The sequence below is a fragment of the Panthera leo genome, chromosome D2 (genome assembly GCF_018350215.1).
Source record: "Panthera leo isolate Ple1 chromosome D2, P.leo_Ple1_pat1.1, whole genome shotgun sequence".
In the NCBI taxonomy this organism is placed as follows: domain Eukaryota; kingdom Metazoa; phylum Chordata; class Mammalia; order Carnivora; family Felidae; genus Panthera; species Panthera leo.
In genome coordinates, this window is record NC_056689.1 from 36,540,743 (window position 1) to 36,567,500 (window position 26,758).

Genomic DNA, 26,758 nt, shown 5'->3' on the forward strand with positions numbered 1-26,758 from the left:
CATGCACACACACACACACACACACGCACACGCACATGCATGCACTCACACCAAAGGGTTGTTATTAGCATTGGCAATGAAGAGGAAGGAATAGGAATAGAGCCTCATGCTGACTGACTGGCATGAGGATGGAAAGCCAATTACTTGCTCTTTCTGACTACAACTTCTGACGTGATGCTCTTCGCAGTAAAAGCTTTAACAGGCTGCACTTTAAATATTTTAGCAATTTGCCCAATCAGATTTTGCTCTCCCCGGCTGAAGCCCTTTAAAGATTCAGCAGCATGTCACTTCAGAGCAGATTGACTACCAAATGCCCACATCTGGAATACATGATTTCAATACTAAACAACACCCTCTCTCCTTGCCGTGACAACTGTATTTGCACTAACGGTCCAATGACGGTCTCCCCCACCCCCACTTCGCCTCCCTGCTGCAGCATTCCTTGGATGGGAGCTCACGCTCAGGTGCATCTTAATAAACTTGTCTTGAATTCGCTCTCTTGCCTTGTTTACTGGTGGAAAGGGAAGATGCTGCTCTAGAGACTTCCCCTCCAGTGGGTTGGCAGATCTTCGCCAACAACCTTAGGAATTATAATAAAATCAGGCAGGTCTAACAGGCTTACAGCATAAGAAATATACTCCTACAGCTTGGACTATGTCCATTGTCAGGTTCCATCTGTGATAGTGATTTCATATTCCCATTTGGGGGGAGGTCATTTGGGTTTCTACAACATTGACCGCATATAATTGGGACAATGTTCCAGGAATACCTAGCTCTCATTGCAGGGGAACTATCTTCCCTAAATAACACTGCCAATTTAAGACAGAAAATATAAATAGGTTCAAATTCCAAAAACTTACTATCAAGTGATTTTACCTTTTAAGTTATCTATTTCAAGCATCCAAGGGTAATCTTTATTGAGTTTTCAGTATTTCTCCCTCTGAAAATTCTCTGATGCTTCTCACTTATATATCCACTACACAGAGTGGGACAGGAATGGTCCACAGACCTAGAATTAATCTTTCAAGATATCTATTGTGATTCCCCTCCCTTCAATATTCCTTCCACCCTCACTCAAGATGGGAAAATTCTCGCTGCATTTATTTATTCCTGAGAATTTGCTTTTAGTCTATACCAAATGACAAATACCCTGTGAGGCAATCCTGCAAAGTTACCTTCAACAAACATGCTGGATTACTATAGGAACTGTCATATCTAATCTTCAAAGGGGAAAAACACTCCACCTTGGAATAGCGTCTCAGTAGCTGAGCTGTTGGGAGGTCTTAAGGTGTTGTAAACTACCAGGCCACCTTTCAAATACTGAACTCGGTCAAAACTACTAAAATAAAATGGCAGTTTCTCTTAAGAACTGGTCACAGATCAGGGCAAGAGCAACTTTTGATTTTTTTTATCCTTGAAGAATCTTCAATAGTTGTTGTAGATACCATCTGGGATAGGTAGGTGGATAGAAACCACCAAAGAGAAGAGATTTAAGAAAATGAACAGAATGAACTCTTCCCAGCCCTAGAAGAACATATTTTGCAAGAGGATCTTAATAAATTTACCTCAGAGAAATAGAGCCAGGTTCAAATTCTCTTGCCCAGTTTATTGGTTAGAGAGGAAGTATTACCTCAAGAAGGTCTGAGTACTGCCCCTAATGTATTCAGGATTTAAAAGACAGCCAGGACAATATTTACATAAAATCTGCAAGCAAGCAAATGATATAGCAAGCTGGCCAAAATTCCTTCTAGAAAATATGTGTCTTGGGTGGAAGAACATACATTTGGGTTCCCTACCTTTTTGGGAAAGAATCATTCTTTGGTCACAAAGGCCTCCAACTTTCATCTTAGAAAAGTAAATAAACAAGGCTGATGATCAGTCGTCCCTCAATAAGAAGAAAAAAGACAGCCTTTTGTTTTCTTTTTATTTTTTCTTAACATTTATTCATTTTTGAGAGTGAGAGTGACAGAGCATGAGTGGGGGAGGGGCAGAGAGAGAGGGAGACACAGAATCCAAAGCAGGCTCCAGGCTCTGAGCTGTCAGCACAGAGCCTGACACGGGGCTCGAACTCACGGGCTGTGAGATCATGACCTGAGCTGAAGTCGAACACTTAACCTACTGAGCCAACCAGGCGCCCCAAAAAAATAGTTTTTTAATGTCAAGCCTCATTAAACTGGGGCTAGGGTTTGGAGAAAGCAGGTATAATTTTTCAAAAAAAATCCTATTTATTCTTGAAATAGAGTTGATATACAATTTTATATTAGTTTCAGGTGCAGTTTGACACTAGGGTTGTGAATCATGATTGGCACTGGAATATCTAGAAGCATCAGAGAAGTCTCAGTGGTATGCCTTGTTGCAGTAGGTACTCCCTACACACCTCTCACCCTGGCCTGGATAACTTAAATGTATCATCCAAGATATTCCTCAAAAAGTTTTATCTGAAGAACATTAAAAATCTCCTCAAACAAAGATATTTTCTTTTCTGGCCAGCAGGGTACCTGGAATTCAAACTTTGATTTCTTAAATCGTCAAACAACCAATAAACATAAATTTTCTATTTTGATTCATGAATGGGAGATATCCTAATGATGAAGACACAGTCCCTAGTCAAAAGGAGGGTCATAATACAGCAAGAAAGAGAGAATGTCAATCAATAGTTGTGATACACCGTGATGAGTGTCATATCATGCAAGGTGGTATGAAAATACCAAGAAAGAAGCTGTTAATTGCCTGGTATTTGAGAAACATTAAGGAAGGCTTCCCAGAGAAGGTAACATTTTATCTGAGCCCTGAAAGGTGAGGAGCAATCTAAGCATATTTTAGTGTTGATCCACTAGCAGCCATTAGAACCTGCTCAGAGAACTGAGGCCCAAATGAGCCCACACATGGCACCCCCAACCACGGTTGAAGATGTTGGCTGTGGTAGTGGCCCAACCTGAGGTATAGAAGACTCAGGCCAGGCACATTAGCTGTCTTTTTTTTTTTAATTTTTAAAAAATGTTTTATTTATTCTTGAGAGAGAGAGAGACAGAGATGAGCGGGTGAGGGGCACAGTGAGAGAGGGACACAGAATCCGAAGCAGGCTCCAGGCTCCGAGCTGTCAGCCCAGAGCCCGACGTGGGGCTCGAACTCACAAGCTGTGAGATCATGACCTGAGCCGAAGCTGGATGCCCAACTGGCTGAGTCACCCAGGCGCCCCATACAGTAGCTGTCTTCTGATGTGCAATGGTGGTCATCGAATGGAAGATGGAATCCACTGATTGTGTAGAACTGATTCAGAACAGGCGACGAACCATGTGTGGAATTTCAATAGAACAAAAATCAAGTTTCCAAACACAAAGAATGTTATAAAAAATGGAAGGTTTAAAAAAAAAAAAAAATGACATGAGTTGTGTCCCAAGGCAGTGGATTTCTCGTCACTTGAGACATTCCAGAAAAGCTGGAATATAGAGATTTCATTGAAAACATAGGGTGAACCTAGAAGACTCTCAAGGTTTGAAGCACTGTTCTCTCACTGAGGAAGACAAGGCTAGGATTCTGAAATACTTGGCCACTGCCAGACATCAAAAAGCCAGAAGGCACTAAATAACTGAAGAAAGGTTGTTGTTGGAGTTGTGTCCCAAGGCAGTGGATTTCTCGTCACTTGAGACATTCCAGAAAAGCTGGAATATAGAGATTTCATTGAAAACATAGGGTGAACCTAGAAGACTCTCAAGGTTTGAAGCACTGTTCTCTCACTGAGGAAGACAAGGCTAGGATTCTGAAATACTTGGCCACTGCCAGACATCAAAAAGCCAGAAGGCACTAAATAACTGAAGAAAGGTTGTTGTTGGAGCAAAGATGAGAGATAGGAAGAATTAAGACTGATCACTCTAGAGTTCCATGAAGGACCATAACTGTTTTTCCATCTGGGAGGAATATGATTCATTCCAGCAACACGAGCATCCATAACCACTTTGAGCCAGACAGGATAAATTTCTTTACCATGTCTGTTCCTGTAGTAACTTCAAGTGGCTTAGGTTGACTTGAACTCCTGAGAGGTCTCTGACATAGGTGAACAGTGAAGAGCCAGTTGGCTACAGGAACATGTGCTGCTAAACTGAGATTGATGGAGCTTATACAAACAAAAGAAAGTTCAAGCATTTGCCACTGAGCACAACAACCAACAGTGCCATGGTCAGAGGAGGCCCAGGAGAAGAACCTGGCAGTTTGTTGTACACAGAAAGGAAGACCACCAGAAACCTCTCTGAACAAAGCATCCCAGCATCACTGATTCACAAAATGATTAAGAGAACCCATTCAAATGTCCTCAGACAATTCCTCAGTGACCACTTAGTTGGAATCAAGGGCAATACTAGATACTGTCTTTCCTATCTTAATTATTTTATACATTTCCCCAACCCACAAAGTAATCTCGACTCCCATAAAATGCACCATAATTGATTCAAGGCTCATTTGTCATTTACCACTGAGCCATGTACATGCGTTATTTTAGGATAACAGGAATGCCGTGAGGTGAGGTCTATCTGCTGCAGAGTTGTTAAATGGGCATAATTTTGTCCCCCACAAGGTCTGTACACTGAGTTTACAAAGTCTGTAAACTCTCAGTACCTCAGGATGTCACTATATTGTACAATATGGCCTTTAAATAAGTAATTAAATTAAAGTGAGGCCATTAGGATGGGCCCTAGTTGAATATGGCTGCTTAATTTATAAGAAGAGGAGATTTAGACATGGACATGTGCAGAGGGAAGACATGTGACATGTGAAGATAGTGGTATAAGACAGACATCTAGAAACCAAGGAGAGAGCCCTGGAACAGAGTCTTCCTTCTCCTACTCAGAAGGAACCAACCCTACTGACACCTTGATCTTGCACTTTCAAAATCCAGAACTATGAGAAAATCAATTTCTGTTGCTTAAGACAACAATAGTAAATATCTTACTTAAGACCACAAGAATACATGGCAGAGCCTTAGGAAACTCATACAAGAGTCCACCTTGAAAAAGGGGCATGAAGTATCAGATATCAGACCCTAGAAGGAACCCCAGCTGCCCTTCTTGTGCTTCAGTCTCACCTATTCACTTCATGGAGAAAAGCATCCTGCCACCAGTTTAGGAATACGTGGAACTATACCAGAAATACACAATATCTTATTCAAAGAGTTTGGGCCATGTCCCTTCCCTCCTCAGCACCACCTCACCCCAACACACGTGTATAATTAGATCTAAGAGGGAACTTCTCTCTAGTCTTTAACTTGTATCCACATTTTGGATCAATACCTATGACAACCCAGCTCAAAAGAAAAAGGAAGCCTGTGCACCAGCTAGTTAATGTATTCATCTGAACCAAGAGTCGTTCTCCAAAGGGTACATTTTGGGGGTGGATCACTGAGGGCGGGAAACCACTATTTCCTTAGTGATGATATGGCACAGTGGCTCCACATCTTGGCTTATCTACCACTTGTTACATTGTGCTTTGTCTCAATGTCTTCATCTGTAAAATGAGTGTTAATCACCATCATGACTTAATGGATTCCATTTGAGGACTCCATGAGTAAAGTCCTGTCATGCGCTTAGCATAGAACCTGACACAGAGCTTTCCTTCAAGAAGTGTTAACTACCATTATTATTATCATTCTTTATACTCTGCTAACAACCCACCCATTTCTTTGTAGCTCCTCTGAAAGGAGACAGTAAAGGTACAGCACTTCAATAATACAAATGCAGAGTTACTACAATTATTTCTACTACTGTTGCTACTATGAGTGGCTAGCCACTGTGAGTTGAATTGTTACAAATGTTGCAGGGCTGAAATTTTTACCTACCTTTTATGATTTACTCATCAAGGTAACACTTGCATGTAATTTCTGCTGTGACTACACATTTGTGTGCCTGGGAAAGAGACTGGATAAGTAACATGGCTAACGTGGCTCAGCCAGAGAGAGGAGAGGCAAGGTTTGAACAGACAGGTCTTGACCGGAAGCCAATGCCACTTGGCCCCGTTCCACCCCCTCCCACTTACAGGAGGCAGCTGGATCTTGTTCCTTCTCCATTGCAGAGCCCTGAAGTACAGTGCCCTGAGCTGCAAAGACAGGCAGACCAGCATGGCGGGCATTCATGAAATGCACAGCTTGTGTGAATAATCAGTACGAAATTGCCCCAAGAGCCTTTGTCAGGACAACGTGCTAAGGAGAGCCTCAATAATCGATTAAGCCTGGGACAGCTTTTGCCTTGTCCCGGTATCTGAAGGCTCTGTGCAGGAATACCCTCATTTTTATAGCAACCAAGGAGCTCCAGTGAGTTAAATTTTTCATATCTATGCTTCTTGAATCTTAGCTCACACCTCCAAAGTCCACAGCTAGAAATTAAGTATGCCTGACTTCAAATAAAGAATAGAAGATCATTGTTTTGAGGGTTTGCAGAGCGAGGAATGCCACTTGCCATCAATTAATCTGAGGAAGTGAACTAAATGCCCTGCTACAGCAGAAACACAAAAAGCTTGCCTGGAAGACAAGTGCCTAAAGCAAAACCACAAATCCCTTTTCTAGCAAACCTGCTGTGAGGAAGCCGGTATTATATTTTAAAGAGCACAGTTCCCCTTCCAGGCAAATACAGCAAATCCCAGTTTTTCTGTGGCAGTGGGTTCAACACTGGCCTTCAGAAATGTACATTAAAGTATAAGTAAACAAACCAAAACACACACACACACACACACACACACACACACACACACACAAGGAGGGGGGTGAAAAAGGAAAGTTACAACATGCTCTTTGTTCTTTTTTTTAAGTAGGTTCAAGCTGGAGCCCAGCTCAGAGCTTGAACTCAGGACCCTGAGATCAAGAGTTAGATGCTTAACCAACTGAGCCACCCAGGTGCCCGGTAATATTGTTTCTGAATTGTACCCTTTACTTGCTTGAGCTTTGGGGCTTCATTTATCATCTCATAGAGGCTCTCTCGTCATTCCACGCATCCCATGTAGGCTGAGGCCCCACCCTGCAGTGGTCTCCCTGGGAGATCAGAGGCTGGATAAAACGTGAGAGAATTTTTCAGCCCTCTGCAGGCTTCTTGTCCCGGTGGCAAAAACTAATTCTGTGGGGTGGATCTATCAATGTCAAGTGCCATTGTGGATCTGTTGGGATATTTTTGAGGCCTCACAGTTTGTCTCATATGTTCCCCCTGAAGCTTCCCTCCTCCATAACCAGAGACAGTTGTTTTCCCTTCCTAGGAGTTCCTATAGAAGTGAGAGATGCTCCTTCAGAGATAATAATTTGCATTTTTGTCTCATCCATTAGATATGGAGCTTCCTGAGGGCAAGGAACTCCTATTTTACTCTTTAGCAAATTTCCAGAACCCAGCAGAGGACACAGCAGATGCTTAATAAACAACCAACTAACAAGAGGAACTGATGAATGATCTCTAGTCTGACTCTAATTCCTTGACTCTTAAGCCAGTCAATGCAAACTCACCAGACCTTTTAGGGAGACCAGAAAATGTGCCCAGTGACAGTTTACTCACCTTTGATATCTTGAGACAGTTTGCTGTGGGAACAACCAAGGCTCTTGCACTGTTTTTCGCTTTTCAAGGACTATATTTGAAACAGGGCATCTTGATCTAAAGGGAGACTCTGAAAACGGGACTTTAACTGGCCCCGCTGTCTGGAGTGTTCCTGGATCCAGATGCTGTAGCTGATCAGCAGGGAGGACTCATGTTTGATCGCCAGTGGTGGTCAAGACAGGTGTTCTGAACGAAGCAACTATTCAGTGCTCCACTGTCAAGTCTGAACATTTCTGTAAGGAGAGCCCCTATGACATCAGGTTTCTTTCACTGTTCTGACTTACGGAGGCAGTGGTTCTCATACCAGCTGCATCAGCATCACCTGAGAGCTGGAGAGAAATGCAAATTCTCAAGCCCAGCCAGACCTACTGAATCAAGCTGTTTTACCAAGATGCTGTAGATGATTCTGATGCATGCCTAAGTTTGAGAACCATTGCTATAAAGTGTTGCCCAGATGGAGAAACTATATGGTTTGAGTCAGTCCTACCAGAGATAGCAACTGTTTGCAGCATACCGACTAAAAGGCTATGGTTCTATCCAGCAAGGCCAGGGACAGAGCAATGCAAGCAAAGTGTCTAGGTGCGGAATTTAAGGAGGCACTTCATATGGCTCACCCTAGTCCTGGACCTCTTATCTAAATGGATAATTACAGGACTGATGACAAAAACACATCCAGGTTGCCCACCCTGCCTCTCTGTGACTCTCTGGAACCTGAACTGTTGTGTCACTTGATGGGGTTCCCAACATGGATGCCACACTCATATTCTCTCTGTTGTTGACTTCCACTCCCATGAGCTAATCAGCGAATAAGCAAACAGAAAAAGGCAAATGAAATATTAGTTCTTGTGAAGTACGCTTAAAAGTCAGTTTTCTAGTCTCCTTTCTTTTCATTTTTTCTGCCACTCCACGAAAGAAACAAGGCAGTTAGTAACTAAGTCCTGTTCAAGAACGACAGGCCATGCAAGTGAGTGTCTGACTGTGCTGAAGAGTGTCTCAGGCAGACCTCCTCAAAAGGGCTCATAGCTGGGTGTTCAGCACCATAAATAATCTGCCTCATTCTGGGGTGTATTTCATTTCTGGGTGGATACTATTTCCTGCTATGTTGCAAGGACACTGACTTTTGGCTCCTACCTTGGCTCATTCCTCAACACTGCCCCCGCCCTCCTGTGTAATGAGCATCTCTCCTGAGACACAGCTGTCCCCAATTCCCCCCCACCCACCCAACCCCCATCCCCCACTAGATGGCCATCTCTGGAGCCACCTCTGGCTCTTCAGGCCAGGCTCTAGCCACTCTGTCAAAACTAAAGTCCCTTTCAACTTCTCTGTATCTATCTACATACATTTTTTTCCCTGCCTAACAAGTAAACAGTCAAGAGCTACTGCCACCTAATACGTCATCTCTTGGTAGGCAGCCACCACTCTAAAAGCAAGAAGGAAATTACTGCCTTTGTGTCTGGGAGACAACCTGGGAGGACTGACAGATTCTTCCGTCCTAGAGGAGAGCGTGCACGATGCTCTCGAAACGAGAGGTTGGGATAATAACCCTCTGCTGCACATGCAACTTGTCCAGAGACCTGTGTCAAATCCACCCAAGCCCTGGTATGATGAGCCCCACTATTTCTTTCTTCTCCAGTCCTGTGAGGGCCTGTCACTTGCTATTTGTGCATTTAGAGGTGAATTTACTTGGCTAAGCTGTCCCTGCCTTCCTTCTTCATTCTGCCAGTTGCAAAGAACAGCAAGAGTGGCATTCTGTCCCCAACTTGGACTGGGCTCAGGAAATTTTGCCATTTGCTATTACGAGAACCTCTCAAGTTGGCAGTCCTCACCAAAGACCCTATAAAAGGTATGAGGTGAAAGAGAGAAATGGGCCTTAACAAGCAGATGAGTTTATTTCAGTTGATGATCAGTAAATGCCCAAGAAGATAATCTGTTTTCCTCAAATCATATTTCCCCTCCTATTCAGCAAACTGATCTCTAATATTTTCTAGGTCTCGGGACATGAACTCCCCTCACCTGTTCAATTCCTCTGTTTTCAGTATTGCCAGTGATCCTTGCTAGCCTGGCTGTGGGCCATCTCTTCGGTAAATTGTCTATCCAACACATCCTACATGAATCGTCATGGCTCATGGCCCCTCTATCTTACTCCTCCAAGTTTCCTAGGTCCTGGAGAAGCAGGTGTAACATCAACTGATGTCAGGAATGCTGTGTGTCCTTCTTGGGAAGAGTGGGGCCCACTTCTGCTCCACTATTCTATAGGAGACCCTGAGTGGTGTGGCACCCAAAGGACCTTGGCAGAGGCTGGGGCTGGCTGGGCCTTCCCTTCACACCTCTCTATTTCTGTAACGTGTATCTTCACAAGGCTGCCCTGATGGAGAGTCCTAAACATCTCCTGACAATGTCACCAGTGATCCTCCCAAAACACTGCCTCCTCAAGAACTTGCAAAGGTTTCCCAATGCCTATGACAGACAAAGGCTTACATAAGTAGGTGCAAGAATACTCTCATACTTCCAGCTCCAGTTATGTCACCCCAGGGACCCCTTGCTCCAACCACACCAAGCCTCTTACAATGGCCCGAGCATTCTCCTTATTTCCTCCATTGGACAGAACAGTGAAAGAGTTCATAATATGGGCTTAGAAGCTAAACCACCTGGGTTCAATCTTCCTAATTAGGTAAGACTCACCAGATTCACTAGACTTTACATCTCAGTTACTCAGCTTCTGCATGGGTAAAATGGGGGAAAGTATAATTCTTACTCATGGAGTTATAGTTAGGACTCAGTGTGCTCAAAGGCATAACACTCTGGGAATGGTGATCCCTGGCATCCAGTACAATGAACAAGGGTAGGTATTGGTATTACTAGAGAACTCTCCTCATCAGTCAGGGGTAGATTTAATAAACCTTCCTTCACAAACCAGCCTCAGCCTCCCAAACTAGGGGTAATGACATCTCTCTCTGTTCTCACGGCCTCTGCTAGTACATCTCCAAGCTCCTTCTACTCTATTTTGCCATACACGCTTGTCTGTCTCCTACATTAAACTGTGATCATTTTGAAGACAGAGACCTACTCTAACCCGTCTTACTTTTCACTCCTCAAAGACGTTCTAGGCCTTGAATACAGTAGACTTCGATAAACATTTGCTGGGTGAGAATTAATCTGAGGAAAGGAACAGAAACAGCTGAAATGCACAGCATTTTTGGGTCCCATTTGAGAATATGGTGCGAGAGCCCAGACGTTTACTCTGTACTGCCTACCCAATGGAGAAATATTCCTAGGATCCAACAGAATTTGTGAATACAACTACGTGAAGGTGCCTGTGGAAAGAACTGAATATGATTGTAAGCTGGGCAGGGATTGAAGCAGTCCATGAATCTGCTTCAGTTGTAGTCAAAGTGGTGCCCAGTGTCCTTTTTTTTCCCCCCTAGAGAGTCTTTCTAGAGAGCTTTCATTTGATGTTCTGTGGGGTCTGTGAGACCCCCAAATTAAGAACACTTGACTTAGTTATCTAGAGACAATATGCTTGCCCTCTACGGCCTTGCAATGGAAGGGAAACACAGCCCTCCTCCCAAGGCACAGACTCAGTAGCAGAGACAAGTGGACAATGAGTGCTTGTTGATTTTAAAGGGAAACTAGGAGAAACTCCTTAAATCATTCCATGTTAAGAGACCAACAAGGAACGCGAATAACAAGAATCTGGGAAACTCCATGGCCCGCTCCTCCTTTGGGGGATGGGAAGCCAAAGGTTATCTGTCATGACACAGGAATGCCTGGCTTGGAGCACAGACGGTTGCCATTTGGTTCAGTCTGGCTGCGAGAGTTGTTGTCTGTCACAGTGACTAAAAAACATAGTGCATCAGGATCCAGACACACAAAACGAAGCTGTTCACCTAATGACTGTGCCGAGAGTTAAGTGACACTGAAAAACCAGGGTATGTCTGATACCAGAACAAAGGGGAGACAAAGACCATCAGTGCAGAGTCCCGGCAGCATTTCATGCTGGCGGATGGTTTGCAAGAAACCCTCGCGCAGAGCCTGTTTTATTTGCAGAAGCCACAGTGGTAAATTAAAGCCCATCCTAGCCCATTCTGGGCTCTCCGGTTTCTCTTGGAGCTGTTCCTATCACTGCCCATAGGCCACTAAAACCTTTCCACGTTCAGAATGATTGATTCCGCTCAAACAAGCAAGCCGCAAACTCATGTCGAAAAACTCACTTCAAATAAGTCATTAGCTTCCTTTATGGATTTTTCAGGTCATGAGGAATAGGACCTAGGAGCCCTATCTTCTGCAGAGGAGAAAGGGAGTATGTGAAGAGGTGGGACGACCTGGAGAAGCCACCAGATGCTGCATGAGCCCCTCTCTCTTTTCAGTCAACAAGAGATGTATAACAGAAACAGGTCCTGGCAGCCTCACTGTCAGGGCCAGGTATTCCAACCAAACGAAACTGCACATGCTGGAAGTGAAGGGAAAACGACGGCTCAGCACCCTGTCTTTGTCTCCAGAGCACTTGGGACACAGAAAGTCATGGCAAGGAAGGAGTGTCTGAGACTTTCTGACTCCTCATGGGACAGGCTGTTTCAGCTGAGCCGCAAGTGAGACTGCGGTGGGCAGGTGGGTACAGAAGTAGCTGTGGCCGTTGCGGTAGCCCAAAGGCACCAATACCAGAAACCCAAGTTCCGTAGCTTGGCAAGCTTCGGCTCACCGCCTGACCCACGTTTAGCAATTCTGATGTACCACGGAGCAGACAGCTCCAGCCCGGGATGACTGCTCCCTCAGTCCCTCTCCAACAGGCAATGAAAGCAAGACCCACTTTGAAAATTCTCCCCCATCATGCAAACTGACATAGGCATGCTTTTCAAAAACCCACAGCCAATCTGTTGATCATTACTTATTTACAAAGGCCTTCGGGCAGAAAGTCCTGTAAAAACCATACTTGATACGGTATACACTAGCTTTTTCTGCTTGTGGAAAAAAAGTCCCCCCAAGGCTACCTCAAACCATCACTTTCTATTGCACATAAAATGTAGCGTGTAACACTAAAGTATTTAATATATATGGTATAATATGTCTACAGGAAAGGCATTTGTGTAGAAGTATGTTACCCTGGATTTGGTAATTTGATGTTTTGCTGAAGGCTACGACTTTTTAAAGCTTCCACCTCGTACAGAAGACCTGTCATCTTGGTACCCAAGAGCCAACAGAATAAAGAAGTACCCTTAAGCAGCAAAACTTTGACACAGCTTTGAAGCATATGAAAACAGTATAACGCCTCAGAATTATTATTACTCAAGATCAAAGAAATGAGCCATACTTTACATAGCAAACAGGGACAGGGAATTTGGCTCCAAAGGTTTCAGATTTTTCAGACTTCTCTTTATTTATTTATTTGCTTCTCTAAATTTAGGCAAAAGAAAGCGCCTGGGCTTTTCTCTACTTTAAATGGATAAAACTATTAGCATTAGATAAGGCGATTACCTAAAGGTGAGTAAATAGGAAATGAATGGTAGCATGACAACTGGCATCGTAAAAATGAGAAGCTTGGCAGTTGGTGCATTTCATTGCTCCTCATAAAGTGTAAACAAGCATGTAAATCAGCAACACCCCAGCAAGATTGAGCGAATGGGCAGGCAGAGGACTGGTAAGGAAACATTTAACAGGAAGAGATGATCATAACGGAAAAGGACATGGGGCCAGGGGCTTCCTCCATGGGAACCTGTGCCCTGGACCGCATGGAGGACTGCCCCGTCTGTGTCCCAGAAGGGTGGCCGTGGAAGGCCAGGAAGATGCGAGTGAATGGAGGGAGGGAAAAGTAGGGGGAAGTGGCCATAATTGTATTTCAGTAATCAAAGGGAGGGGAGCAGCCAATGGCAATGAAAAGAAGAAAGAAACATCAAGATGGCAGGTATTTCCAAGGCAGTTATCATTCAGGGGTCACTCTTGTTTCATCACTGGGGTGCTGGAGAGTTAGGATGTTGGAGGAAATAAGCACAGGATTGGCAGATGAGTCGAAGACAATCTGGGGAAATGAAAGATGAAGAGGCCCGGAAGAGAAACCTGCAGAAGTCTGTCGAAATCTGGTTTCATTTGCCATTTCTGAGAGGAAGCCATAGTCAAGACAGAAAGAAGGATGGGAAGGAAGGAAGGGGGAAAGAGGGAGGAAAGAGAGGAAGTGAGGAAGGAAGGAAGGAAGGAAAGAAGGGAGGGAGGAAGGGAGGGAGGAAGGAAGGAAGGAAGGAAGACAGAAAGAGTACACACACGCCGTATTTCATAATTAATACTGCTTTTAGCCTGAGCAGAACTGGATTACTTTTGAACTTTGCTTTGGCAAGTCCACAGATTATTAGACTTTTTTATCAGTCAAAATCAATTAACAGAAATTTGATTTCAATCGACAGGATAAAAGGAAGGTAATCTTCAGGTTCATTTTTGATTGTGATGATACATCTCACATATGGCCTTAAGTACAGAAAACAGTCCTCGGAGGGACTCCAGCAGAAAGAGACTTGCCGGAGGCAAACTAACCACATGAGTTCCTCTGATTGGTTGCCGCCGTCATTAGTGCCACTGCTGTTTAGGAACTACACATAGACAGGACATGGTGACAGCTAAGACTTTAAAGCCTATGTATTTTTCAAACAGCTTTTCAAACTGTTTTTCATGACAGAATTTTTTCAGCTCTATCATTAACTGCTGACAAGCTGACAGAATAAATACTCCAGCCTTTAAGAAGCCACCTAACGATTGGTCCCCTCCCCCGCCTCGTGCTTGCTGGGGAGGGGCGGCTCCAGGCCTGGGCAAGGCAGGGAGGGGGCCGGGAGAGGAGGAGAAGGCGCTCAAGGGGGACCCGCATGGCCCATGGCCCCTCTTCTTACCTCATCAGCTTGGGTGAGGAGCTTGGTGAGTTCCGCATGCCTCCGTTCCGTTGCTTTTTTTTGGGGGACAGTGTTGATGGCGGCTCATCTTCAACTGGAAATATAGGCAGCTCATGAGATTATGAACAGTTTGAGGGCAGACCGTGAAATACAGGCAAGCTATCAAAGGACACACACTCACGGCTCAGTCACTCACTAGGAATTCATGGCTGTCTTTTAGGACCCAGTGACAAAGACCAAATGCATTAGTCAAAGAGGCCGGCTTCGAAAAGGTGAAACCATCACCCCTTAACTCTCCAGCCTTTGAACATGCACTTTAAACAGACTAAACCAGTTTGTAAAAGCCCTACCATAAGAAAGGAAAGAACGCATGATTTATCTGTATATAAAATATATTACATATATGGGAACACTCAATCATTTTTCTTAGTTAATTTTAGTTACTTTGTTGAGTAATCGAATGGGTTTCCTCATAAGCAAAATCAGAAATAAAGTTGTATGGGAAATAGCAGCATAGTAGCCGCCAACCAGCTGATTCTACAAATAAACCAATGTAGCTGGTGCCTAATCCCTGCACGCCAGACAAAGAGCCTTGGAGAGAGGCAAGGATTTGAGGACTTGACAGCCAATGTTTCAATCAGTCAGGGCTGGGAACACTGATGCATGCTGGCTCAAGGATCCATAGCCCATCTCGGCTCTTGTCCCCGTACCTCCCTAGAGGGAGAGCATGTGGGGTTGTGCACAGAGGATCCTTTTTTAACTCATTAAGACTGGGCTGTGAGTTTGGAGAACCAGGCCGGAGAAGAGTACCCACATGAAGGAGGAGGTTGCCATTGAATGGTATCTCGGATGATGTGGTGGGGGCAGGGAGGGAGGGCAGCATAGGGGGTTGGAAACCAAAGGCTGTTTTCCAAATGTCTAAACCACACAGATCGCTAAGCAATATGAAGGTTCGCTCACAAACAACACAGCACACTCTACTGCTTTTGCCCAAAGACACCCGCTAATAAGCTTTATAGATGTATTAGCCTGCATCATGCTTCTTTTTAAGAGAACTGCTTGATAATTAGCAGATGCGCACCCAGCCTGTCACCCAAGGGCATCAGCGGCAAAAGTCTAGCCCTCCTCTCCCCACCCCCACAATTCAGGCTAAAGCTGTAATGTCAAGAAGGAAAAATAGGATCCTTGGATTCTTAGAGTTGACTGCAACACAGACTGGGAGGAAGCACCCTTGAAACTCAGAATGCACGGCCGTTACCTTAAAGCTAAGAAGAGAAATATTAGCAGTGATGACATCAAAAGAAGCTTGACATACGTTAATGGTGTACAAGTCTCGGGTGGGGGGACAATGCCACCTCAGCTACTCGAGAATGCCCAGGAAGACCCATATCAGGACATGCATTATATGGTACTTTCTTGAAAACCCTAAATAAATTTAGTGTTACCATACATGGTTCCAAGGGATCATAATAATCCAACTATCTTCCAAACCTGCTTCAGAGTGTCCCACTTCGTAGGTTCCCCTAATCCACTGTTAGTCTGGGGTCATCTATATTCTGGCTGACACGTTGGAAAGGGAGCAAGAACGCGGTTTGAGGTGAGAGTGATTCCAGAAGGCAAGGAAGCACCTACAAATGCCCACAGCCCACTCACTCCAGCAGCTGCTCCCCCGCCCCATTCCCCCTGAGGCCCAGGCTCAGGCTGCGACCCTATCAGTCACTTAGGGCTCCAGGCAGGAACTATGTGGCTGGGAGGATATCGCATCTTATCAGAAATGAGTATCCACAGCAAATCACACAGAGACTAAACAGCACTTAAAAGATTAAAGGAAATAAATACAAGCCACATAAATGCTATTGAAAAAAATCACTTAGAGTTGATATGCATCTCTCGGCAAGCAAACAGGCACTCTGAGCTTGACCTGAATTCATCTTCCTTTCACAGGATAGGAGGCCAGGCATCCCAGGTTAATAATGGGGTAGAAAGGCAGTGAGAGAGGGAGAGAGAGAGACAGAGAGAGGGGGGGAGGAACAGGGAGACAGAGAGAGAGAGAGAGAGACGTGTGTGTCTAAGTATACTTTGGCGTTTTCCGCATCTAAGGATGGGGTAGAAAGTCTTGCATTGATTCCACCCATAATACAAGGTTGCTTTTTAATATGGACCGCCTACAGTTGTTGTACTGTGTTCAGGGTGACGTCGATTCGTTGAGTCACAGGACAGACTAAAATAATGTGTGCGTGTGAGTGGGTCTAGTGGGGGTGAGTGTCCTTGCTTCTCTATCACACAGGCCTCCTTAGGCTTGGAGTGACATATCCAAAAAGGTTCTTCACCTAACCTAAGCTACTATGACTTAGCTTCATTCAAGGACCCCAGATGTTACCATGGTTTTGTCCAATTTATACGCTGAGTCTATTTTAGTTAAGACCTGAACAGAAGTCACACTCATTGGCGTTTCTGTTGGATACCTCTGCTTAACTGTTGTTTCCCCATTGGCCCTGGACCTATAATAACCCACTTTGGTTAAGCGTGGGTTATCCTTGCACCTTGTCACTGTTTGTTTACCTGCAGCGATCTTCAAATGGAAGACATGTAAGTTACCCAGCTCCAGGGAGACACTTCGTTCTAGTGCTAAAATTATACCTCCTTCTACGCAAGGAAACTATTTATTTTCATTGCAACTCACAAAGATCATCCATCATAATCATGCTGCATTTAAACTGGGATTTGTTCTCTTAAATGAAACTCATGTTCAAAGGTTTCCTCCTGCACTCACAGGCGTAGAAATGCAGATCTGTTCCCTGAAGAAATGGGGTGGGGGGGGGAAATGTCTTCAGCTTAAATATATGAACGTTGGGTAATGGAGACCATTACATATGGCTTAGATCCCATGAGAGAAGTAGTGATAACTTCTTTCTCATAAGTAGGTTATAAACCATATTTAATTATTAGCCTTTCTATGGATTCTATCACTTTCTGCATATTTAAAGAAAGCAGACCTAGAAAAACTTTTAGTTAAGCTATAAAATATAATTTTCATTTCATGGCTTCTGTGACTACACGAAAGGAGTAAAAATTGAATTACAAAGGAGACTTAAATTTACTTACTTTCACGAGAGACAAACGTATTGAAGTAATTGGCCAGCACCTCCTGTCAATGCACATTTTCAGGCTCTTACTTAGACTGCGTTTTGGCTAATTTGGCTAATTACAATACACCTCTGTCTCCATCATTTTCACCTGCACCACACTGTGGACGATATGATCTCTGAAAGGAACCTGACTTGCCAGCTTCTTTAAAACACAAACAAGTTCAGGAATCTTACGTGGAATTTTTATAGGAGCTGAACTCCATCCAGTCTCCAAGTCCTCATAAAATTCAAGGGCTTGTTTTTGCACATCCCTAAGTATAACACTTAATGTGCTGTTGTAACTTCCCAGAGCTCACTTGTCTAATAGGCACTGAATCTAACAGTTTTACAGTTTGGGAAGACTCAGTGCTAGAAAAATGTCAGGCAAGTCTAATGAGGCTTCAGATCCCTTGGTTTGCGCTAGAGTTTAATTTAAAGTTACAATGATGTTTTAACATGTTTGCTTATACTTGACTAAAGAGGATTCATTATTTCAATGACATAACCTCCAGACAATGTTCTGGGAATTGATTTAAGATGTGGTGGTAATTCCAACAGCCTTAATGCAGAGTCGAACATCTGTAACAACATTTTACTCGACTCTTCATCGGCATTCTGTTTTCAAGCGAAAGCAAGGCAACATCTTCCAGAAACACTGGCCAGAACTCTGGGCTTATTTCAAGATGATCCTATATTTTACTGGATTTTTTTTTAAAACAGAAATCTCTTTTTTTATTGGCCTCGCCAGCTTGCAAACACTGTGTCAGGGTTACCAACGCCTCTTTGTGGGCCTTTTGAGTAAAATGGGGCCAGGATTCCACCTTTCAGCTTTCCCAAATAGCCCAGTGCTGACATGTGATGGATCTTATGCTCAGCTCCAGCCTGGGGCACATTCCTTCTTCCCTGTTTCCTCCACAGGGTTTAGGGGGATGAGGCCCTTTGACACTTAAAGGTGAATTTGTTGGCTGGAGTTAAAAAACAGTTCAAAGCAAATAAATTCGGAAATGCAATAAAAGGCAAACAACCCATAAACATGAGTCGACTGGCTATCTCCATTACGTTATGAATCACCACATCTGGAGAAACCCACATCTGCACACACTTAGCAGGTCATTAGTAATGTCATATTCACACTGGAATCACTCAGAGTGAGCGGCATGCAAAGTGGCTTGAACGCAAAGGCATCTAGCTAACAGGGCTTCCGACTAAAGTCTTGAGCAAGCTGCTAGTTTGAGGGCAGGGTCACTTTAATTGTTATTTATTGTTTTCTATGGCTTTTCTCTTTGGTCTTTTGCTGCCCAACAAGCTGAAGGCATGCTGAAACCAACAATAGTACATCTTTCTTCTTCAACTGAGCTCAGCAGGTTAAGCTAGAACACTAAGGGGTGCGGTTATTAAAATAAGGACGGGCTCCAGAACTCCTTCACCTGGCTCGGTCACAAGCCGAGAATTGTGAGTTGTGTCCTTGAACTCAAATGGGTCTTTGGGATAGCGCGATCTAGCTGCAACCTTGACTGCCAAACAATAACGAGAAAAAGAAAACGGAAATGAATCCTCTGCAAAATTTTTCATTAGGAAAGTTCCAAACAAGTTTTAACATTGAATAGAATGATCGCTTTACATGAAAAGGGAAGTTTCTTCCTCACAGCTGAACTGCAGTTTTTCTTTTTCTTTTCTTTTACCCCGATGGCTTCTTGAAATGCTTGTTGCTGGGTTTTTGTCATCAACGTCAGAAAGGATAATATGTCAGAACAATATTGTTTGTGAAATAATTTCCAAAAACCTACAGAGGACCCTTCTCCCCTATGACATAATACACAGACACCAAAAACTCAGTTTAGCCGCAAGACCAGACCCATTATTTCCTGAAGTCTGCTAGAATGCATCCTACTGACTAATCATTATATTGCAAGTTATCAATCTTCAATGTTAAAGTGTCATTTTCATCCCACACCGCAGGTTTGGTCACTTGGCCATGATTGCTGCCTAATTTGTATTAAATGCCATAGGTTTGCAACTCCTAAGAAGGAAGGATGTGTAGCATCTCTTTGTGTCATGAGTGAGAAAAAAAAAAAAAAGTGGGTGTGTGTTTTCCATCTTTCAAGATACAAATCTTGTTTTACTAAAACTGAGATTCGATCAAAAAGAATGAGATCCTGCCATTTGCAACAATGTGGATTGAACTTGAGTGTATTATGTTTAGCAAAATAAGTCAGAGAAGGACAAACATCATATGATTTCACTCATATGTGGAATTTAAAAAACAAAGCAGACGAACATAGGGGAAGGGAAAGAAAACTAAGAGAAAAATAGAGAGGGAGACAAAACATAAGTTTGTTCTCTCTGAAACAGAACAAACTGAGGGTTGCTGGAGGGAAGTGGGTGGGGGATGGACTAGATGGGTGATGTGCAGTAAGGAGGGCACTTGTTAGGATGAGCACTGGGTGTTATACGTAAGTGATGAATTGCTGGGTTTTACTCCTGAAACCAATACTACACTGTATGTTGACTAACTTGAATTTAAATAAAGTTTTCTAAGAAAAGGAAAATAGGAAATTTTGCTTCTGGTATGTGTCTAATTTTGAGGATGGGGTAGAGATGGGAGAGAGACGTATAGAGGCTGGCAAAAAAGTGTTTAGCGGACTTAAAGTGTATATTTTATTTTAGTTTTTTTAATATTTATTTATTTTTGAGAGAGACAGACAGATGGTGAGCAGGGGAGGGGCAGAGAGAGAAACAGAGGCACAGAATCCAAGGCAGGCTCCAGGCTATGAGATGTCAGCACAGAGCCCAACACGGGGCTTGAACCCATGAGCTGTGAGACCTGAGCCAAAGTCGGACACTTAACTACTGAGCTACCCAGGCACCCCTTAAAGTGTGTATTTTAAATTTAAGACTGTTTACAATGAAAGTAAACATTTGGCACAGGTAAAAAATGAACTAAAATAAAACTAGGGTAAGGAGAGAGGGTAAAATTGCCAGACTAGGGATGTTAACAGTGTGCTTCCTACTTTCTGTATGTTTACCAAACTTTCTCCCCAAGAAAAATCATGTTAAGTCACAGTAATACTGTAATTTCCCAACAGGTAATTCAAAATGGACAAAACTCCTAAACTGACCCAACCTCTCTCTAATATGATGGAAAGGCTTAGCCTTTCCCCAGAAAATCTGGGCTAGTTAACTCTCAAGGTCTTATAATGTGGCCACGAAAGAGCAATCCACAGAATGGCCCCTGCTTCCCGGAAGGATGTCTCCTGTCTTGTAATCATAGACTACCAGAACCCTGGCTGCCTGTCACACAAAACAGACAGGTGAGAAGGTGCAGATGCTTCCAGAAGCAATGAAGGAAAACAACAAGAACAACAAATGCCAGATAAATAATCCACACTGCAAGTTTGGTTTTATAATTGCTGTATAGGAGCACTTGACTGTTGGTTCAGGATGAATCCCATAAGTGGGAAATGTCATGTGCCCATCAGTGAGATTGAGCCACTAAGGAGGCTAGGACACAGTGAGGCAGGCATCAGAGCCAAGTTCTATGCCTAGAGGGTCATAAGCAGGTCATGAACATGGGGAAGTTATAGTGGGTGATATCCTTGGAATGAGGGCTTCTGGTCTGAAAACCTTGGGATAACATTCATTCCCCCCAGAAAACTGGTGAACATTTTGCAGTATTATTGATAAGACCAATCCATAAACCTATATTTTGAAAGATCATGGGGAATATTGATACACAGATGAAATACGAAAGGATAAAGGACAATGTCTCTCAAAAGCAACGCCAACAATAATAATATTTCCAACACATAACATATGTAATTCTCTATAATTGAACAATCACTTTATCATTTACATTATCAGGCAGGATAATTTCACAACTTCTAGTCGAGGAATAGGAAATACATTTATTTGGAAAATCTAGAGGATGTGGGTTGAAAATAACACTAACCTGTCATTATGTAAAATGAGGATGGAAAGTATCTCCAAGTGGCCCTGCAGCCCCAGCACACGCACAGGAGCACCTGCCCCCAGGTAGGCTGAGGGGGGCAGGGAGGGGAGGTTTGTTGGAGCTTTTTCGTTTCTGGCTTTTGTAGAGCTAATAGGAGGATGGGGAGGGAGATTTTAAGGAACAATAGGTTATGTAGAAGCTAATCACAGGGTGTATTTCTGGCTCTATTCACTGCCTGGGAAACCTGAATTGTGTAAGTTTGAGTCCATCAACACAGAGTAATGAAAGAATTCAGCTCCTACATGGGAGAGAGGAAAAATACTATATAAATATACTAACAGAACCCACATGACCTGGATTGCAATGTTCTCTACGGAAACACTGCAGACCTAATGGATCCTCGAAAATCAAACAGGGTGGATTAGATGTTACCTCCCGAACCCATGTCCCCCTCCCCATCTCAAACCATAAGCCTCATGTTCTATATGCATCCTGGTAGGAGTCCAACATTCATCAAAATGCCTTGTATCTAGAATCTCAGCTCGTATATCTTCGCTAAAAACTTGACCTGCTGTAATAACCTGCCCAATGCTCTGCTCTGCTCGGCATTTGGTAGAAAATTCCTTTTGGAGATCTGGTTGCCTTTGGCTCTTTCTTTTTTTTCCTTGGAACAGATTGTTTCTATCGTCTCAAGAGCAAAGAAAAGTCTCAAACGAAGACTAGATATTAGCTTCTCAGAGATAAAACACAAAGGTAAACAATGGAATTCTAAGCGCAAATACATGACTAAAATGAGAAATGCAAGAACTTCCTTGAATTAATGCTATGGAGTTTGGAGATCGGGAAGGTAGTAAAAGATGGAAGATAACTTTTACTTTGAATCAAACTGTGAAAAAAATATACAGGAGTCCAACAAAACAGCCCCTTCTCAACTTTCCTTTCCTTCTTTCCCTATTCTTTACTCTAACACCAATGAGATGCTCATGGCTTTGAAGCCAAAGGGTGTATCTGACTCCTTTCTGTAGCCCTGGCATGTGCAGTAACTGTTGGTGGGAGACAAGTTTCAGAGTAAGGATGAGACTTGCCAAATGCCCGGCATCAAGAGCTGCTTTCTTCTTGTATTTCTCGAGTTCCAGGGTCAGCAAACTATATTCTGGAACACGTTTTTGTATAGTCCATAAGCTACAAATGTTTTTACATTTTTGAATGGTTGGGGGACAATCTATGAAGAACGATATTTTGTAACACATTAAAATGATAGGACACTCAAATTTCAATGGCTATAAATACAGTTTTGTTGGAGCATGGCCACATTCATTGACCTACTGTCTATGGCTGTTTTCACTGTACAACACAGTTGAGAAGTTGCAGTAGAGATCTAGTGGCCCGCCAAGGCTGAGATGTTTACTAGCCAGCCCTTGATAGAAAAAGTTTGCTGATCTCTGCTCTCATTACTCTTCTCACATTTTCCTAGCCGTCCGGTTTCCAAAAATGACAATGTGTTTCCCCATATGCCATGATGGCCAGACAACAAAAGGAACACACATGGAGCCCACTTCAAGTGCACAGATTTGGGGAAGTCGGGAGGGGCAGAGGTAGTTTAGTAGTTCAAAGGTCCCTGCTATCCAACCTGCTAGGGGTCTGGCAGGTCCCCTTGCATTTGGGGAAACCAGTCAGGTGAGTTTCCCATTTTCCAACTCAAGCGAAGTCAGATTCATCTACCCTGCACTTTGAGAATCCACATCGACCATGAGCAATTCCTTGAAGCTGTCAGTATGTGCTGCAAATCCACCCTGAGAGAGCCCGCACAAGACAACAGATTAACCATTAGACTAGATATGTTGAAAATATACAGCTTCAACCTTTCCCCAGCTAGCTCAGAGCGATATATAGATGATTATTTCAACCGTCAGCTGCCGCATAGATTTAAACCCCTGCACAATAACTCCTGGATTCATCTGCCCCTTGTCAAACTTGCACGGCTTTAGTTGGAGGATACATGGTGTGGCAGTTTCACTGTGAATCCAGAATGATCCAGACGGCTGCTGTCTCTTTGTTAACAGGAAGCCAAACTGATGAGTTTGTAATGCATTTCTTATCAAAGGTAGTTTCAGAAAAGAAAATGTGCCCCATCAGTTTGGTTAGAATTTCACATATAGTAGATTATGGGCTTAATCAGAACATCTCTGTTATTTTCATGAGGAAATAGATAATTCTGTATCCATCCCATTAAAATCACTTTATACTGATGAATTATGTATTTATAAATTTATAATTATCTTTGATTTTTTCCCCTCCTTTCAGGATACTTAATAAAATCATCAGCTAGATCCCAGAAAACAATGGTACTTCATAGACACAAGCACGGTAATATATTTTTTTTAAGTTAATGCCGATCTTTTTGAGCTGTGTGTCTAAAATGATCATAGTGAATAAAGGGATTGTAATTTTCAACTCGTATGTTTAACAAAGACAAAATGGACTGTAATGGAATTTATGGAGCCTGTAAAGGAACTCTTTCTCTAATATGGTTTATTATCAAATAGATTTGGATTTACTGTAGGATAAATCAGGCCCCACTGAAATGTATCTAGAGAAAATGACTATAAGGTCCTGAACACTGCTCCTGGCACATGGAAAGTGCTGCCATTTTTTTGTTGTGCTTATTCAGTATGTAAAAGCCAGCATTAAACTTGTTATCTATCCCACCTTTATTTAAAATTCTGACATTTTATTCATCATGGATTTTTTGCACTTTGATTTAAAAAAAATATTGCATGGAACTATCACTTATCTTGATTACTGAGAGTTTTAGTGCCATCTTAAATTTGGTGCCCAAGGCAAGTACCTCACTCTCTTTCCTCAAACCCTGGCCCTGCCCTGCCCATTTCTCAAGAGTGTTCTCAAGAACCTGCTGGGTCTGCCCACCCTGCCTGTCATTACAAAGACGTTATGTTAGTTAGTATCTGCATGTGTGTCTACACACTCTCTCTTGTTCAGAACTGGGCAAGGCAGATATAAAACCAGAGTTATTCTTTTGATCACTTCATGCTGTTTGCATGAGATTGTTAAGGGAGACCCTTGCAAGAAAGGTTTCCTTGTGGATTTACAAATTGTCAGACATCCAAAGGAGTGGAGAAAAGATCATACTGCCTCAGGAATCTGAGATTTGCCACCTGCCTGGGGTGAGAAACAGAACAGAGAGAAAGGGTCAGGTCTCTCATGGACTTAATTTCACACTTCACATCAACTTCTTCTGGTTAACACAATGTTGATTTACATTTCTACTTTGGGGTAAAAGTTTTTGTTTGCTTATATGTTTTGACTCAGATGTTACCTCCCTTCTCTTTTAGTGTTTCTTCCCCCTAAACAGCTTCAAGCAAATATGACTGGCCGAAAATGTCCATCATATTTTCATTGTACTATTTATGTTTTAAAAATTAATGTTTGCCCCAATAATTCTACTTGAAGACCAGCCTAGTGTCTAATGGTGGGTATGTGAAACTGTTTTCTAAACCATAAGATGTTATGCAGATTAGGACCATCATTATTATTAATATCACTATTATTTCTGGTTCACCCATAAACACCATATCTTCCATTGAGGTGGTTGTGACAAGAGCCACCTAGAATTCTAATATGTATTCCAGATGGTTGCACTGATACTTTCTCTGAAGCTCAGATAAAGGTAAAATGCATGGGTTTTTAGTGCAAGCTAGGTACCCTCCATGGCCCAATGAAGAATGTTCTGCCAGAACACTTTAGAAATACTGTATGTTTTTAACCTTGGGAGGTAAGGACCAGTCTGGATTGTGATTTTACGCTAAACACAGCATTTAGTATATTTCTTAAGGGCATAGTCACCTTCTAAAGATGCTCTTGAACTACAAAATCATTATCTGTACTCTACTATAATTTATCCTCAGACATATCCTGTGCAACATTTTAAAATGCTAGTGCATGGGCCCCTTTTCCGGTCAACACAGAAAACAAGATGTAGGATGCAGGAGTAGGGTTTGAAGGGATTTAGAGATATTCTGGTCTCATTCTCTTTGGGCTCAAGACTACAGTAATATGCAGACCCAGAACCAGGGCCCAGGTCTGCTGACTTCTAATCCAGACCAATTGCTGTCAGAATTCCGCTTACAAGAGTAGTATGAGGTTACAAGTTTCTAGAGTCAGGCCACATGCCTAAGTCCCACCTGTGACCCTCATTACTGTTCTGATCTCAGACAAGTTACTCAACACTGCAATGTCACAAGATCAGCTATTATCTCTGCTGGACAGAGGTGGACACCAGGATTTAGAGAGGCTATAGAGTTAAAAGAGATTATCAGGGCCACATGCTAACAGCCTGAGGACCAAATCCTGTCCCGATGTGCTCTGCCTAGCACTGCTGCTCCACGGGATTTTATGTGTAGGGCAATCTTTAAGTCTGAAGACTGTCCATAAAAATATGCATTTCTAATGTCTGTTTGAACAGCTTGCAGAAGACTGGGCTCCCATTCCAGAAGGGTAAGTGTCTCATGGGGTATGGGCTCACCAGTTAGTCAAACACCCGAGTGCTGCCTACTGTACCCCACCTACCTGGCAGGCACCCTTCTTTGACATCTCTGGCCCTGGCTCCAGTGACACTCAAGTGCACCATCCCTGCGAGAAGGATTACAAGGTATGGGAAATCCCTCTACATATGTCAACTCGTATCGGGCTGCAAGAAGAGAAAGAGCTAACACAGAGGCCTTGCAGCCACACTCTGGGGCTGAACCCAGGTATTGGCAAATTACCTAACTTCAATTTTCTCACCTGTAAAATGGGAATCCTCAGAGTACCGTCCTCACAGGGTTGTTGTGACAATGGATTGGAAATCTAAGAAGTGCTTAGAAGAGTTCCTGGCAAGGTCTGGATAAATGCTACCCTTCATTGTTATTGTGGCTTTGAGTAATCAAAGTAATTAGAGCTCTTGGCCATTGGGTCCTTCTCTGCAATGCCAACCTGCTCTCTTTTGACTTTGTTCTGCTCAGATGGGTTCATGCTCTCTCCTCTGCCCCGAGTAACTGATCTGGTATCTGAGCACTACAACAGGGTGAGATTCAACACCCCCTCCCCATCCTCTGCTTTTGTTTGACTACCACCTTTGTCCTATATTTCGCATGGCCCCAAGGAATGGCTCAGGTCAAAATAATTAGGCTATGCCAAGTGTCATAAAAACAAAAAGCCAGAAAATGTTTAAATGGGCCACAATTGGAGAAGGCT

General features: G+C 43.1%; 1 protein-coding gene across 8 annotated transcripts in view; it reads right to left on the reverse strand.

The window, feature by feature from the left end:
• Window positions 1-26,758, reverse strand: part of KCNMA1 (potassium calcium-activated channel subfamily M alpha 1) — a 726,269-nt gene that overhangs the window by 77,219 nt on the left and 622,292 nt on the right. For all 8 annotated transcript variants that reach the window (XM_042909283.1, XM_042909282.1, XM_042909285.1 and 5 more), the window contains one exon: window positions 14,429-14,522. In XM_042909283.1, coding sequence (XP_042765217.1) covers window positions 14,429-14,522 — 94 coding nt within the window. The remainder of the gene's footprint in view (window positions 1-14,428; window positions 14,523-26,758) is intronic.